This window comes from Carya illinoinensis, chromosome 1, assembly GCF_018687715.1.
Source record: "Carya illinoinensis cultivar Pawnee chromosome 1, C.illinoinensisPawnee_v1, whole genome shotgun sequence".
NCBI classification, from domain to species: domain Eukaryota; kingdom Viridiplantae; phylum Streptophyta; class Magnoliopsida; order Fagales; family Juglandaceae; genus Carya; species Carya illinoinensis.
Window position 1 is genome coordinate 56,327,724 of NC_056752.1, and position 16,363 is coordinate 56,344,086.

The following is a 16,363-nucleotide window of genomic DNA, read 5'->3' on the forward strand; positions in this document are numbered from 1 at the left end:
TATTCAAAAAAAATAATATTTGTAGTCATATAATGCAAATAGTACTCATTTTGAAACAAATAAGTAAATATGAAAACCACATAAAAAAAATTAATTTTTTAATAATAAATTTCACTCTTTTTCAATCTAGCATTACTCTTTATCTAATATTTAACATTTGATCTTAGCCTATCATTTAATCAAAGATTGGAAGTAAAAAGAAAAAATAAATAAATGCTTATAACGGCTGCAAGTATTAGGAGGTACTCTGCCTACGTCCAGTTGAACTCGATCAAATGCAAAAAGAGCAAATCCATGTGCTCTTTAATATTAATGGCTCTTCGTTTCCAGAATCATCCTTGACATGAATTGATGTTTGCAACTTTTGTACGTGGGAATGCAATATTCCACAAAATCAATCGTGCACGGCGCACGCTTGCATGCTAGTCCACAAAAGTATTCCAATATCTTCAGTGCTCGAGTCTCATCTCCTCTCATAGATTACTCTAATTAGTTTTTTCCCAGATATATATCAACAACATCCGCCCATGAGAATTGACTTGCATGCGAATTGGACGATGCTTTGCTACAAACTCATGGGGATAAAAAAATATCACCGTTAGAGAAGCTTCGTTAGGTAGGTCTCGGATTAGGTGGTTCATGACGGCTGGGCAAAGACTTTTAACTTCCGCCTGCTTCGGCAATGATATCTTAATCAGATCAAATCGATATGAAATTATTTTTATGTTTACGATTAGAATAAAGCTGCCTTACCTAAGACACTTGAGTTTCTCAAACATGCATACGGTCCAACGACAACACGAGGAAGTGTTCCTCGTTTCCTGCCTTCTCTACGAATTCATGGCCTTCCATATGCTGCCCGTTACAAAATGGAGTTCTCAAGTTTAGTGAAGAAGAAAACACAGATGTCCACTTGGGCTTGACCAGTAGTTCTAAAACGAACTTCAGTCTAGGCCGAAGGGCCTCCGTTGTTAACTGAGGCCCTTTTGGTGCTACTCAAACTTCTAAAACGAACTTCAGTCTAGCCCATTTACCCAAAAATTTTGTCGGTTGTAAATAAGCATGGGCGTAGCCCAAAAACGTTTGTGCTGTGTTTGTGTAGTTAGTGTTCTTCATCCCTTGTTGAATTTAAGATTGTGTCTAGATAATGAGGTGATTTTAGATATTTTGTGAATATGTAATGAAAAAGTATTGAATAGTAATAAATAGTAATATAAAATAATAAAAAGTATGTGAAAAGTAATGATAAAATAATAAATAATAATAAAATATTATGAGAAGATAAGGTTATTTTATTTGTAAGTTGGCATAAAGTACAATATTTATATTGCTGCATGCAGAGTTAAGAGTTAGTCCATAAATAAAAGGTTTAAATTTTTTTCATTTTAATTTTTTTTATCGATCTTGATTTTAAAATATAATATTTCTTTAAAAAAATGTGTATGGTAGCAACTTTTAAGGTTCTCCAAACAAAGGTAAAGTTGGTGAAAAACAGAAAAGATAAAGCTGTGAAACAATATTTGGCCATAAAACTAGAAGGTCCTGTGTGTTGATCGGTGCCGGATATGCAATTGAGATTTGTGAATGCGTGTTTAAAAAAAAAAAGAGTACTGTTATATGTACAAAAGAATTATATAAAATAATCTAATAAATTGATGTGATTTTATCTGATCTATTAAATCTATTTTACAGTAAAAATAAATTTATAATTTGACGAATTATATTGATCCACATCAATTTATGAGATTTCTTTTATATAATTTTTTTATAATTAGAATATTTCTGGTAAAATAAATATCAGATCGTGGAAAAACAATGAACCAAAAACCTATTTAAGATTGGAAAATGTGTTATAACACAAAATTAGAGGATGACAATCCATTCTAACCGGGTAACAACATTTATTCTTAATCGAACATGATTCTAAATTGTTTCTCCTTTCCACGCAATACCTAGAATGTGTACAGGCAGCTCCCATCATCACTCCTCGCAGTTGGGTCAAAGTTCTCTGCATTTGGATCGGTACAACCTTCAGGGACAGGAATATTTACTTGTTGTGCTGCTTTACCTGCGCCAGAAAAATTACAAAAACTTAGGAGAAATCATTATGTTTTTTTTTTTTTTGTTTAAACTTTGTGTTCTGGGAGTGACAACTGCGCTCTAGCTCTCTCGTTTGTATTTAGAGTTGGTTTTAATTCATCTTATTTTATCTAATTATTATAATTTTTTAAATTTTTATATAAAATATAATAATAATAAATTTTATTATTTTTAAATTTAAAATAATAATATTTTATTTCATTTTTAATTTTTATCTCAATTAATCTTATACTGACTGTCCAAACGGGAAAGCAGAAGATTTTCAGCTAGAACCCACCCCTCATGCGTCAATATTTCGTGTTAAGTTTACAAAAAGAAGGATTCAATTTCAAACCTCCCATCAAGGCCTCTAGGATCAAGGGGCTAACCGTAGAAAGTTCCACTTTTAATTGAATCTTCATTGGCTTCTCCAAGAGCAGCCTCGCTCAAGTACTTGTCGGCAAGTTGGACCCTCTTCACGTTCTCTTGCTCTTGGACAAGCATGTTCCCGTACTCCAACAGCTTCTCGAGTGTCATCTGGGGCTGCTCGAAAGTTGGGGGTCCTTCCTTTGAGTTCACGAGTCTCTTCCCAATGCCATCGACCCCAACACCAGAAACCCACTTTCTCACTTCATCATCATAAACTCTAGCCCTTAGGGCACCGAAGAAATCTGCAAAATCATGCATAGAACAAAATCATATATGAATAATTAACTAATATTGTGCTATTTTCAATCGAATCAGGCTGAAGGGAAAGAAGGAGATATGCTTTCTAGGTTGTAATTTACCGATTGATTGGCCTGGGAAGGTGTCAACAAGCTTCACAATGTCATCAGCAGCAACTTTGTCAGTACGGAAGATCCCCTGGCAGACACCAATCCGGTCCTCCCTGGTAGGAGCCCAGTAGAACTTCTCCATACGACCATCACGGATGAGAGGAGCATACAAAGTTGAGAAGTCATTCCCGGTGACGATGACGGGGACACGGGGATTCTCCTCCTTGTTGTACATACCGGGAAGCTGCACATTTGTTGGGTTATCAGCTATGTTCATGAGGGTGGCATTCACCATTTGGTTGTTGACAGTGTATTGGGTGGTTCCACCCATCCGTCCAGCTCCTGCATCCAGATCGTTGATGAAGAGGCAGCACATTTTCCCCTTCCTTATTATATCAGCTGCCTCACGGTATCTTTGCCTGATCAATTTTGCTGGCTCTCCTGCGTTCCCGCTTTCCAGTTCTCCAGCACTCATCATGATGGGGCTGGTCAGAATTTCATTGTTTGTAAATTAAGATAAATGTGCAAGCAGCAGAAGCATTTCCTGTGAAAATTGATTTAAAACAAATATGGACTAACCTGATTCCCATCTTTGCAAAGACAAGCTCACACTGGAAAGATTTCCCCTGACCTTTACCTCCCCAAATACCCAGGATGAGAGGAATCTGTAATAAAAGTTTAAAAAGTTGGTTGTTCCATTTTGTGGTAATTTACAGCCTATAAATAACGTAACTTAGAAATCCAACAGGTTTGAATATATATGTACACCTTGATGTTAGGCAGGGACATGAAATTCTTGGTGATGTGAACAACAAGCTTGTCCATGAAGGCAGGTGCAATGTAAAAACCATCCATGTTGTTGTCCAGGTTGTACCTAAGTTAAGCATCATCACAAGTTCACGATAAAATGTTACAGGCAAAATAGACTTATAACCAATCACTATCTGAATCAAGAGCTTGAATAATGATTAAGTTCTCTTACTGGCGAAGTCCAGTACTGATGTAGTCGTAAGAACTCATAACGGCATAGTGAGTTCCAGCTCCCGTGGGCGCCTGGAAGAGCGAGTCAACCATACCTTTTCCTCTGGTGATGTCTTGTTGGTCATCGGATTCATCGAAAGCAAGGCCTCTCCATTTGTCCTTGTCGGTCTGCTTATCCTCCTCGACCTCTGCGACGACCTTGAAGCTCCCAGTGGAAACCTTGGTGAATCTTGGGGTCAACTTCTTCAAGCTGCTGCCTAAGAAGGCTGAGCTTGGAACTGAAGCTCCAACACCAGAGCTATTTAAACTCAGCTGCATCAACATTAACCATGCACGCAGCACTTTAATGGAAGGTGTAAAACTCAACTCTTTTTACACGTAATCCTTACCCAAACTATATATGTATCCATGTTTTATCTTTGAAATACGAAATTAATCCTAAAAATTCCCAAAAATGAGTGTTGTATTATACTTTTTTAGTAGTTTGAGAAGGCGATACTCAAAATATGATAGCTTAGGGGGATTCCAAATAGGTAGGTTGAGAAGAATTTGACTAATTTCCATTTCTTTACTAATATACAATAAAAACCAGATAAGTCGGCTTGAAGGCTTACTGTTGTGTTTGATTGCCATCGAAACATGCACAAAGATCTTTGCCTCGTTCTTTATCAAATGAAAACTAGGAAGAAAAATAAAGACAAGCACCCTTCTTTTTCGCTTTTCTTTCCCAAAAGTCAGCATGCATACATGTAAGTACGCATAAACTAATTTGGCTTTACGCATACACAGATGGGCATGTTTATTAGTACATACTCGCACAAACAACAAGACTAAATATCATGACAATGAAGCTAGATTTATGTGTGTATTTTTGAGAAATCATATACATGCATGTATAAATCTCGAAATAAATTCTAGCAATAACTGATCAGAAACCAAAACAAAAGTACCCTGTGGGCATTGATAGAATTATATATAAATGTGAGTGAAGCCTTCCAAGGACGGGAAAAAAAAGACACCATACCGGTGCCCGGTTGACAGCTCCAATGGTGGAGACGGCTGCAGCCATCGATATCCGAGATCGTACGGCTGTGATCTGGGAGGGGGAGTTGCAGAGCGTGAAGAGAGCCGGGAGTAGGCTGCAAGTTGATGCAGAGAGTTGGTGGTGGAGGAGATGATCAATTGTGGGTAATGATGAGGACTTATAGCAGTTCCTTTGAGTGTACAGAAATTGATATCTTGAGGATTGGTTTTTGAACTCCTAACGGCCACACAATCAAGATTACCCTGTAGTACACGTGGCAAGCGTTAGGGTGCTTGGAACAGGAGTCTACCCTCTAAGCTCCTTTCTTCTCCACTTAAAATCTGGCTACCACTAGGATATAAAAACAAAGTGGTATTTTGGAAAGAAAAAAGAAAAAAAAAAAAAGATATAGATTGGGTGAAGTATATGTTTGTGATTTTCATGATTCTGGTTTCAATTATGTAGCAAAATGTGAGGTGAGTTTCATGGTGAGAGGGCTATTTTGGGTCCCATTTGGCATTTAGACGACCCCCCGGCTTGGAAGCAACATAGCTTGGAAAATGAAAAGAAAATCTTGGTTCTTCAGGAGATGGTATAGATCAAGATATTTTAACCTTCCATTATCTGTTTCATAAAAAAATACAACCTTTGCTTGTGAGAAAATGAATATAAATTTAGTTTTCAATTTGAAATTCTGGTCAAAAGCTTTTTTTTTCTCGGTAGTTTACTATTAAGAAATAATAGGTTAATATAAATATGAAGTTATTCTCGTCAGACAATCTCTTTTATAAATTCGATTAATTATTAGTATACACGTTATCCCTAAATTCCATGTAGATACAAATTTAGTACAGCTCCTGGCCCATAACTCAGAATTTGCATAGCTTCTCTCTCTAAAAGTGAGGCCCTGAATCTCCAGCCGCAGGGGGGTGGGCCCAGCCCACGCTGAGTGCATGGCTCTTAATCCTTATGGATGATGTTTTAATCAGCAAGACCAACCGACACCCACAAATTCGTCCGTGCATGTCTTGAAAACTAGTTCTTTCTTCTGGTTAAGCAAACCTCTGCATCTAACAGGAAAATGCACTAATCAAGTGCCCAGAAGGTGAAACAAAGGGAGGTACACAATAGTACGTAGAAACTTCTGAAACTGCAACAGGGCAACACCACACAGCATGTTGGTTCGGTATAATCACTTTAATTCTATACACTACATTACCATCTCATTGTCATTTCACTATGTAAGATGTGACGTATTTATCTCTAGTAATTGATCCTTTATTGAAGTGACTTTTTATTATCCAATAATAATAAATATATCAGATCTTACATAATGAGATAGAAATAAGATAGAAGTGTAATATATAGAATTACTTGGTTTAAAATAGGAAAAAGGAATACTCGTGTCCTAAGAGGATAAGAATCCATCTTGTCTGCCTATGTGAAATTTTAGTTGATGACAGCAAATTCTGCAAGCACATAATAGCAAAAGGGGTTGTAGTCCAAGCCATCACCTATTGGTCATCGAGTTTTTTCTGCTTAAACTATGGTATTTAGGTTCATGGGAATGCACAAACAAACAACATTAATGTTAAGAGTCGGCAAACCTAGAAGATGGAACAAAGTGATAATTGATCCATGATAAAGAAAGGCACTTACATCGTTAAACTCAAAAGCCGAAAAGCTCCCCTCCACCATCCCTCGAAAGTCTCTTGCTCATGCATATATTTCGGTCCAAAACAAAACACTACACAGTTCCGAAATGACAGAAAGCGAAGCTCATATTACTGCAAATGGCATGTTGTCCCAACCAACTCTCTCTCTCTCTCTCTCTCTGTGAGACACACAAACAGACACTAGGCTAACTCTGCTTTACATCTAGAGCCATGAAGCATGCAGAAAAATAGAAGTTCGTGCACTTAGAAACTGTTGTTGACAGGTACGTGAGCCTCTCTCTTGGGCTCGAGAGCATTAGAAGTAATGCTGTTGGAGGCATTTAGTTCCTACTGGGAAGACAAAGTGGGGGTCCGTCCTAAATCACCGACCCATGCATAAATTAAGTGGCCAACAGCCAAACCTGATCTAGTGTTACCATTAAAATATGCTATTAAAGAATAATTAACGCCTGCGATGATTTAAATAATGCATAATTTTGGAGAATTAGTAACATCAAGACAAATAGCCGCCATGTCAGTGCACACAATATCCAATCACTATTCGCACATATAACAACATTTACCTAATTGGAGTAGAGACCCTGTTTTCAGCCGTAATTTACCAACCTTATCCTTCCTTTTGACTATATTAAGACATAAAATAAATAATAAAATCTATATCTTTATTTCAACTTAAACTTTTGAAACAAGTGATTTCACATAATATCAGCGCAGAAGTCCTAAATTCGACTCTACATTTTACCTTATTTAATTAAATATTTCACATATTAGGTCACCCATTGAAAGAGAGTCTAGCTCACACAGGAAAGAGAATGTTAAGATAATAAATAAATAATAAAATCTACATCTTCCTATCAGCTTAAACTTTTGAGACAAGTGATGATTTCGCATAAAGCATGAAAATTATTCTACAATTTGTCCCCCTTTCTCATTATTTCTACATGCAATTACTGCCACGTGGATTTGTGGCTGCTGTGGAGGCAGAGTGAAAGGACCCAATAATCAGAAACCGAATAAACATTTCATGGAGTTAACAAGGCTATTGACAACTAAATGTTAGCTTGCTCATTTAAAAGCTTCAATAAGATGTTAAATGAGTAAAATCCCCTTCATCTTTTCCTAATCATTCTTCTCTCAGGGGTGACGAACTTTCATCATAGTTGCCAAAAGGGAGAAATAGCCATTGTATTTGCGTACAAAGAATGATTTCAATCAAAATACTCGTTTTCAAAAACTATTTTTTTCTTTCATAGCCCAACTTATGGTCATAATGATTAGGTATTCCATCACATAGTCTAGCCTTTTAAGGGCACGAATGGTAAAGGTTGCCCAATTTAAGAATGACGATGTAGGCCATCAAGGAGACCCAAAAGAAACATACTTTTAACCAAAAGTAAGAATGTCCTTTGGAGGCAACAATACAAACTTCCAACTCTTGTAAATCATCGCTATAAAGAATAAATCTCGGCTACTCAAACAACCCAGTCCAATAGTTGGTACTACTGAAAATCCAACTGACAGGGGTAAGGAAAAGCTTAGGACAATGACAGGGATTGGCTCTTCATGTGGAGCGTGCAAGTTCCTCAGGAGAAAGTGCACCAGTGAATGTGTGTTTGCTCCTTACTTTTGTTATGACCAAGCTGCATCCCACTTTGCAGCGGTGCACAAGGTGTTTGGTGCAAGTAACGTTTCAAAGCTATTACTACACCTACCAGTACAAACCCGAAGTGTCGCGGCAACCACCATTGCTTATGAGGCACTGGCTAGGGTGCGGGATCCCATATATGGTTGCGTTGCCGATATCTTTGCACTCCAACAACAGGTTTCCTGGCTGCTACTTCAGCTTCTCTCCCAAAACCTGCAAAATTCACACTGAAGCTTGAATAATTAGCTAACCATAGCATACACTATTTACCTGGCTTTTGCAGGTTGCCAACTTACAAGAGGAGATAGATATCATTGGGAACCAAATGGCTAATGTCGCAGTTGGTGTCAGCAGTTGTGGAAGCTCTCAAGTAAATACCAGCCCATATGATGGGTTACAATTCTCTTCACAACATGATGACAAGCACACACAATATTATCAAAACCAACAAGGTGGTCTATTTTCCTATACTGGAAGTTCCACTGCCAACCATGCCTCTTTTGATAGCCAGATGGATATACAGCTCCCTCCTTTATATGGATGGGAAAGCCAAAACTTATTTGATGACTCTGTTCCAACTATCTTAGAGAGCCTCATTGAGGAAATTAGCGAAGAGACTCCATGGTTGTACAAGAATACCAACATCAAAACCTGCGCAGGTCCAATCTAAAAATACCACGAATAGCTTTCATGTGAACAGAAGGCTTGTGTTATATAAGGACTCCTTTCGGCTTCCTATGGTAACAGATTTTGTACTAGACCTGATTTTGCAATTTAAGTATGCGTATGACCTGGTATTTGAGTTGTAGGCATAGTTAATTCTAGTTTAAATTACACACAAACATCCTTCTCTTCTCTATGCTTGACCTAATACTTTCATTTCACATTCCATCGTAGTTGTCTGGAATTATACTACAAATACCTCATGTGGGTTGTGAGAGACATGCAGATCACAGGTACAATAATTTTAGGACAAGTGCTTGTATTCGTCCCCGGCATGAGTAATAAGAAACACAATAGAAAATGATTCAAGGCAGTGATTTAATCCCAGAAACAAGCCAAAGATCACAATAAACTCAATAAAACCCTATGATATGAACGGGAACCAAAGAGTACCACAATTAATAAGCAACAATGACCAACAAACAATTAAAAACTGCATAACTAAATGAAACCAGACACTTCAGGGGCTAAACAGAAAGATAAGAGAATGCCAGACTAATAGAGGAAATACGCACACATACACCCATATTAAAGTAAGTACACATGCTTTAATGTATACATGTAAATCCAGCAAATCTTGCAACAAGTTAAATACACTGCCAATCATATTTTCGTCCATTCAAGGTCAGTAATTTGGCTCTTGCCTATTCTGATTATCAATAAAAATATATATTTTTTAATCCCTTCCAGATGGTCCGCATGAAATTAAAACAGGAAAAAGCTTGTCAATATATCATAATTAAAATTGATGCCATTGAAATTTCTCCACAGGTCACCTATATTGTATTTTGTTACACAGAGAGAGAGAGAGAGAGGGAGAGGGAGAGAGAGAGAGAGAGAGCAAACTATAATTCAGAGAAACGCCATGCAATGACGGTAACTTCAATGATGCCCATTTCTGCAAGACCTTGTGTAGTCGCAAACAAAAACTAAAAGAAATTTGGCATCTCCGACATTTCTAGAAATCCCAATAAGACAAAAATCTGAATCATCCTGGTGACCTTTAAAACGCCATGCCTGCTGCCATTGAACGCTGTTGTTGATTAACAACAGAGAAGCACAGTATTAGTAAGCATTTAAAAAAGGAAGCTATCTTTAAAACTTCCCTTCTTCTGATAAGTGCTATCTTTGAAACTAACAGTTAAAAACTAACCATCTCAAGAGCACCACTCTCGAGCATTCTGGAACATCCGCAACCAAGGACTAGGGCCTTTCTTGTCCACATTCCATTGCTTTGGATACCAGGGAAACTGCCACATCAAGAAGCAACGCTCTGGATGAGGCATCATGGCAAGATGCCGTCCATCTGGAGAGCAAATGGCTGCAACCCCTAAAGGAGAGCCATTCAAATTGAAAGGGTAAGATTCTGTCACATTCCCATCATCATCACAATATCTAAGTGGAGCCAAGTCTGAGTGAAGCACATCATTCAATACGCCCTCATCAGGGAAAAATGCTCTTCCCTCACCATGAGCAGCCCATACACCCAAAGTACTACCTTCCATTCCTTTGAACATCATAGCAGGTGAGTCCTTTATTGACACACTTGTAAAGCGACATTCAAACCTTCCTGATTCGTTGTGAATAAACCTTGGCTGAGATGGATCCCCACCAGCACCAAGCACCCCGCCAACTTGGGGACCTGGGACCCACCCCAACAAAGCCATGAGCTGACACCCATTGCAAACACCAAGACTGAAAGTATCTGGCCGCTTGTAAAACTCCTGAAATTGATTTAGAAGGGGCTGATTGAATCGTATTGAAGCAGACCAACCTTTTGCAGAATCAAGCACATCAGCATAGCTAAAACCTCCAACAAACACAATCCCACGGAACTCATGCAGTGAAATGGTTCCTTTAAGCAAGTCAGACATTGTAACATCCCATGGCTCAAAACCAGCAGCATAGAATGCTGCAGACATTTCTCTGTCTCCATTGCTGCCTTCTTCTCGGATCACAGCTACCCTTGGTTTCGAAGTTGCATTCATATATTTCTCGCTTGTGAAGGTAGGAGTAAAGAGCAATTCCCATGAAGGTTCATGCCTAAATTTCAAACCTTCTTTCTCTAAATCTACACAAGTAGGCAATCTTTGGAGTTTTTCCAGATGAAAACTGGTATCCTCCCACATGTCCCTAAGCAGTGAAGTTTTCTCATTCAAATGAGTTACCCCATCAACCTTTAACTCTATCGAGGGATTTGCAGTAACTTGTCCAATGATCTTAGAAGAAACACCTAAACTGCTAAGCTTTTCTATTATAGCGTCCAAGCTGTTCTTGCTTACCTCAAGAATTAGACCGAGTTCTTCTGCAAAAAGTGTCTGTAAGAGGCTCTTCCCATTTGAAGTCAAGTCCAAAACAATGCCACAATTTCCAGCAAATGCCATCTCCAAGGCACAAACCAAAAGCCCCCCATCACTGATGTCATGACCGGCAGAGATTAATTCATCTCCGATAAGGTCCTGAATTCCTTCAAAAACCCTTTTAAAGTATTGAACATCCTCGAGATCAGGACATTCAATCCCAACTTGGTCAAAAACCTGAGCAAGAGCAGATCCACCTAAACGCCGCTTTCCCTTTGCCAAATCAATGTGCAGCAGAACGCCATCATCTCCTAGCTTCAAATCTGGGGTTACTGTCTTTGTTATGTCAGGACAAGTGGCATAGACACTGATTACAAGATTACCAGGAGCCTTCACAACTTCATCTGCAGCATGAGCGGCCATGGAAAGACTGTCCTTTCCTCCATCAATAGCAATACCAAGTTCAATCATAGCTTCTGAAAGGGCCATAGCAGCATCATACATGGCTGCTCCTTCCCCATCAAGCTTTGCAGCATACATCCAATTACCACTTGCTTTAACATCAGAAAGAGAAGTGAACTTTGCCCAAACAAGATTTGTGAGTGCTTCCCCAACAGCCAACCTTGCCATCGCTTCTGGATCCAGCAGACCCTTAATTGGCTGCTCCCCAATGGCACATGCACCTCCAGTCAAATCAGTGTAAGTCTGAGCAATGACCGCAACATCAGAAAGAGTAATTTGCAAGGGACCGACAGTTTGCTGCTGTGCCACAAGACCAGTTACGCATCTATCCACTTTTGTCGTCAAGAAACGTTTTGAACCAACTGACGGAAGTCTCAGTACTCTCTTCAAAGAATCCATTACCGTGACCCCAGGAGCAATATCAAGGGGCTCTCGCACATGAACCATCCGGAAAAACTCAAAGGACTTCTGAGGCATGTCACCAAGTACTTTCTCAAGCTCAAGATCCACAGCAGGAGGAGGGGGAGGGAGTCCACTCAAATGACATTTCTGAATAGCCAAGCTATCAACTAAAACAACACATCCCTTGCCATTTATTGCTCCAATAACAGCCATAGAAACCCTTTCTCTATCACAGATTGATTGTAATAGTTTGTGGCTTTCAGGATTCACCAAGATCGCATCTTGCTCCTGATATTCTGCACCCCAAATCTCTAATATAGACATCGTGTGGTCACCAACTACAACTTTTCTGATATCAATCTCAGCACCTTTGGGGTATATAATTTCCTTTACCACATTACAGTTCCCACCAGCCCCCTGATCATGAATGCTGATAATTGGGTTATGCTCCCCCATTTCAATGCAGGCACGAACAACGCGATACAACTTCTGTGCCATCTCAGCATCTCCACGCTGCACAGCATTAAAATCAAGCTCTGCGTCATTTTGGCCACTAACCATGCTTGATGCTGCTCCTCCACCCATTCCAATACGATAGGCAGGACCCCCAATCTTTACGACCAGCATCCCAATGTCAGGCTCTCCTTTAACTATATGGGTGTGATCAATCTGCCCTATACCTCCACTAAACATTATCGGCTTCAGCCATTCCCGTCTCTCCCCACTAGGGAGTCTCATTCCAAAAGTTCTAGTGTAGCCCTGAATTAAGGGTTCTCCAAATTTGTTCCCATAGTCTGATGCACCGTTACTAGCATCTATAAGGATTTGCAAAGGTGAAGCCAAGTTTGATGGGTATGTGAAGGATGGATCTTCCCATGGAGCATAAGACCCCTCCATGTTGAGATTCCCAACACAATAACCAGCTGTAGATGCAACCACAAAAGACCCCTTTCCTGTCGCATGAGTATCCCTGATGCGACCTCCTGCACCTGTCTCTGCACCAGGGTATGGTGCCACTGCACATGGAAAATTATGGGTCTCAGCTGTGAATAAAATATCAAGTTCACGGGCAGCTGTCTCTAATGGGCATGTTGAACCAGGATGAATGGGTCGCAATTGCTTCACATGGAACCCTTTGATAGCACTTGAGTTATCCTTAAACCCAATGACAGAATTACTTGGGTTAGCCAGTAAGGTGCTCTTCACGATCTGCATGAGAGTTCTACTCATGACCCGTCCATCAATAATCATCCTACCAGTAAAAAACCAGTGCCTGCTGTGCTCACTATTTGATTGTGCTATGTCAAACAATTCCACATTTGTTGGATTCCGCTTGATTTCCTCCCGAAAGAGCCGGGTGTAATACTTTAAATCTTGCTCATCAAATGCCAAGCCCATTTCCTGATTAATTTCTTCCAATGCTTTCCGGCCCTTCTCCATGATGGGTATATAGCGGACTTCCTCTGGAACCACATTAGTCTCAAATGACGCAAGCTTATGGGTATAAACACACTCAGTCATCCGATCATGAACCATTGCAGCAAACTCATTAATCTGATGGTCTTGCAGGGCACCCTGGCTATACATCAAGTATCTCCTTGACCGTTCCATGCGGGCCACCTCTGTCAATCCACATGCTCGACAAATCGATACAGCATTTGAAGACCAAGCTGTTGTAAAAGACAGCCGAGGCCCAACCTCAACTATAACTGTATTCAACCCCTCCCGCCTCTTCTTCTCAAGAAAGCTCTCTGTCCCCAAATTCTCAGGCTCATAGGTTTCCTGAAGAAGCCACTTGAGAACAGAAAGCTTTCCACTTGAAAGCCCAGAATCAAGCCCTATATTGAAGCACTGTTCAGTTCTCAAGCCAACAATCTGATTTGAGACTTTGGATTGAACAGACTTCAAAAGTTCAGCGGTTGCACCTTCCTGAAGCAGCGGAATCCGATAAAAATGGAGAACTTCCTCGGTAGGCTTCTCAACCAAGCTCGATTGCTCATCTATGTTACTGCTTACAACCCCAGAAACAATAGCCTCGGGCTTTGCTTGGGCTCGACACCTCAATGAAACACTTCCTCTGTTAGATATAGCCAGTCTTCGACCTTGTCTACGCAGTGTACCCCATAACAAATGGCTTTTCTGGCTACGGAAATTTCTATGTAGAAAAACATTTAGCCTACTGGTATCCTGTAATAAAAACAAAAGAAAACGCCAAAAATATCATATTTGCTAGGTTAGGCCAGAGCCCAGAGAATGTATCGATATTTAAAATTATTAGAAGATACGGCTTTGCTTGGTTGACTATAAGCCATGTCAGAAATGCACAAATATGGTATGAAAAAGTCAACTTTTAGTACCCACAACAAACTAGAATTCATTTTCCACAAAGAAATTCCCAATCTTCATTCATAATCCTATGATTCCTCGGCAACTGAACAGAGGAATAATGACAACATACCCGCAAAAACTCGGCCGCTGTAATTTCCCGAGCACTGGCCATTACCTCGGACCTGAGAGGAAAACATTACAGGCAGAGAACTGTAAGCAAAATCATTGTGTTACTTTCCAAAGAAGAAATTCCCCGGAAAAAAACAACCGAAAAAACCTCCCGTTGAACCCAAAAATATTTATAAATCAACCATTGCAGCATTTGATTATCGAGAAGAAGCTAAACTAAATTATCAGTAACGAATAAGAATGAGAGAGAGAGAGAGAGAGAGAGAGAGAGAGAGAGAGAGAGAGAGAGAGAGAGAGTTTTACCGGCAAGAGAGACGATCGAACTAGGGTTTTAGTCTGAAATAAACCTCAGTAAGCTGCTGTAGGGCGTGGAAGTGAGTCGGCTCTTCTTTATTTTCTTGACCCAGACCAGAAGACTCGATATACGAAGCATATAAGGCTTTATTTTTACTAAATAAAATTGCGTATTAATTTATATATTAATATTAATTTTTTTATAATTAAAATTTAAATTAGTATTATTTTTAATAAAATTTACTTTTTAATTAATTATAATAAATTAATATATATATTAATACATAATTATATTTTCAACTAAATTTTTTCTTTCAGCTTTTTGCGAACTTTACGTGGACTTAAAATCTTCCTACCAAGAGTATAATGATATTAAACTCAAGATTTCAAGTTTTGTATAATTATATATCTATACATGAATTTTGATGATAATAAATGAATTTAAAGAATAAAAGAATTTTAAACTCAAGTTGTCTACATAATAGAGTCAAGTATATCAAGAAAACAAGCATGAACAAGAATGGAATAAGTTCACATTAAAATCATAGAGTAATATTGTAAATATCTTAAAAATTCAAAATTAGGATTAAGGCTCAAAATTAATATTTTATCATAAAGCATTAAAATACATTTTCTACATGTGCATGAATATTTTGAAAATTAAATTTGAAAATTTTGAAAGATAATTGATTGTCATCTTTCACATGTGCATATTTTATTTAAATATTTTCAAAAGTAATTGATGCTTTTTTTAATTTATGCAAAAGGTAGATGATTTTATTTGAAAAGTAAAGTGTGCTTCTTTTGTCATATGCAAAAAGTAAAAGATTAGGTTTGAATTTTTTGAAAAGTAAAGTGTACTCCTTTTGTCATATGCCAAAAGTACAAAATTAGGTTTAAAGTTTTTAAAAAATGAATGATGTTGTCTTTGACAATTAAAAAAGAAAAACTTTTTATTTAAATTTTTTGAAAAAATAAATAATGTTGTCTTTGATATGTGAATCTTTTTAAATTTGAATATGAAGTCTCATATGTCTATAAATAGATTATTTGAGAGTTTCACATTTACAATACCAAGAGCATACAATATTCATTCAAAACTTTCATTCTCTCTTCTTTAAACATTAAGCCTTAATTCTTGTTCATTTTGAGAGATATAGTTTGCGCTGTATTATTCTTATTTCACTCATTGAGGAGTGTTTTCTGATAATCTACCCACTATCAGCTCTTGTATCAGTAAAAGGGTGTGTATAACCCTTGTGCGTGTAGAAAGTGTTCTACACAGGGAATAGTTGAATCACTACGTGTAAGGTGATTGCAAGTGTATAGAGTGTTCTATACGAATCCTTTGTAGCGGTGTTGTTCAAAAGTGTAATAGGTTTCTATCTCCACCTGAAAGAGGTTGAATAGTGAATTTGGAGATCCTCAAATGGTAGCTTGAGGCGAGAATGTAGGCAGTGGGGCTGAACCTCGTTAACATACTGAATTTGCTTCTCTCTTACCCTTACTCTTTATATTTATTATTATTTCGTATTTTGTTTATA

At 38.4% G+C, this 16,363-nt stretch overlaps 3 protein-coding genes across 3 annotated transcripts; 1 reads left to right on the forward strand and 2 right to left on the reverse strand.

Annotated features, from left to right (window-relative positions):
- Positions 1 to 1,816: 1,816 nt before the first annotated feature.
- LOC122291308 (ribulose bisphosphate carboxylase/oxygenase activase, chloroplastic-like) lies at positions 1,817 to 5,030 on the reverse strand. Its single transcript, XM_043098990.1, has 7 exons — positions 4,861 to 5,030; positions 3,838 to 4,148; positions 3,624 to 3,729; positions 3,435 to 3,520; positions 2,868 to 3,340; positions 2,469 to 2,750; positions 1,817 to 2,068 (listed from the first exon to the last, which is right to left on the reverse strand). Exons 1-7 carry the CDS (start codon positions 4,903 to 4,905, stop codon positions 1,953 to 1,955), a joined length of 1,419 nt encoding a protein of 472 aa, XP_042954924.1. The 5' UTR covers positions 4,906 to 5,030; the 3' UTR covers positions 1,817 to 1,952.
- Positions 5,031 to 5,764: 734 nt separating this feature from the next.
- On the forward strand, positions 5,765 to 9,038 carry LOC122291317 (LOB domain-containing protein 33-like). The gene is made up of 2 exons (XM_043098998.1): positions 5,765 to 8,358; positions 8,465 to 9,038. The coding sequence occupies exons 1-2, from the start codon at positions 8,080 to 8,082 to the stop codon at positions 8,849 to 8,851; spliced, it is 666 nt and encodes a 221-aa protein (XP_042954932.1). The 5' UTR covers positions 5,765 to 8,079; the 3' UTR covers positions 8,852 to 9,038.
- Positions 9,039 to 9,635: 597 nt separating this feature from the next.
- LOC122291301 (probable phosphoribosylformylglycinamidine synthase, chloroplastic/mitochondrial) lies at positions 9,636 to 14,960 on the reverse strand. Its single transcript, XM_043098978.1, has 4 exons — positions 14,829 to 14,960; positions 14,527 to 14,578; positions 10,058 to 14,255; positions 9,636 to 9,937 (listed from the first exon to the last, which is right to left on the reverse strand). Exons 2-3 carry the CDS (start codon positions 14,566 to 14,568, stop codon positions 10,062 to 10,064), a joined length of 4,236 nt encoding a protein of 1,411 aa, XP_042954912.1. The 5' UTR covers positions 14,569 to 14,578; positions 14,829 to 14,960; the 3' UTR covers positions 9,636 to 9,937; positions 10,058 to 10,061.
- Between the last annotated feature and the right edge of the window lie 1,403 nt (positions 14,961 to 16,363).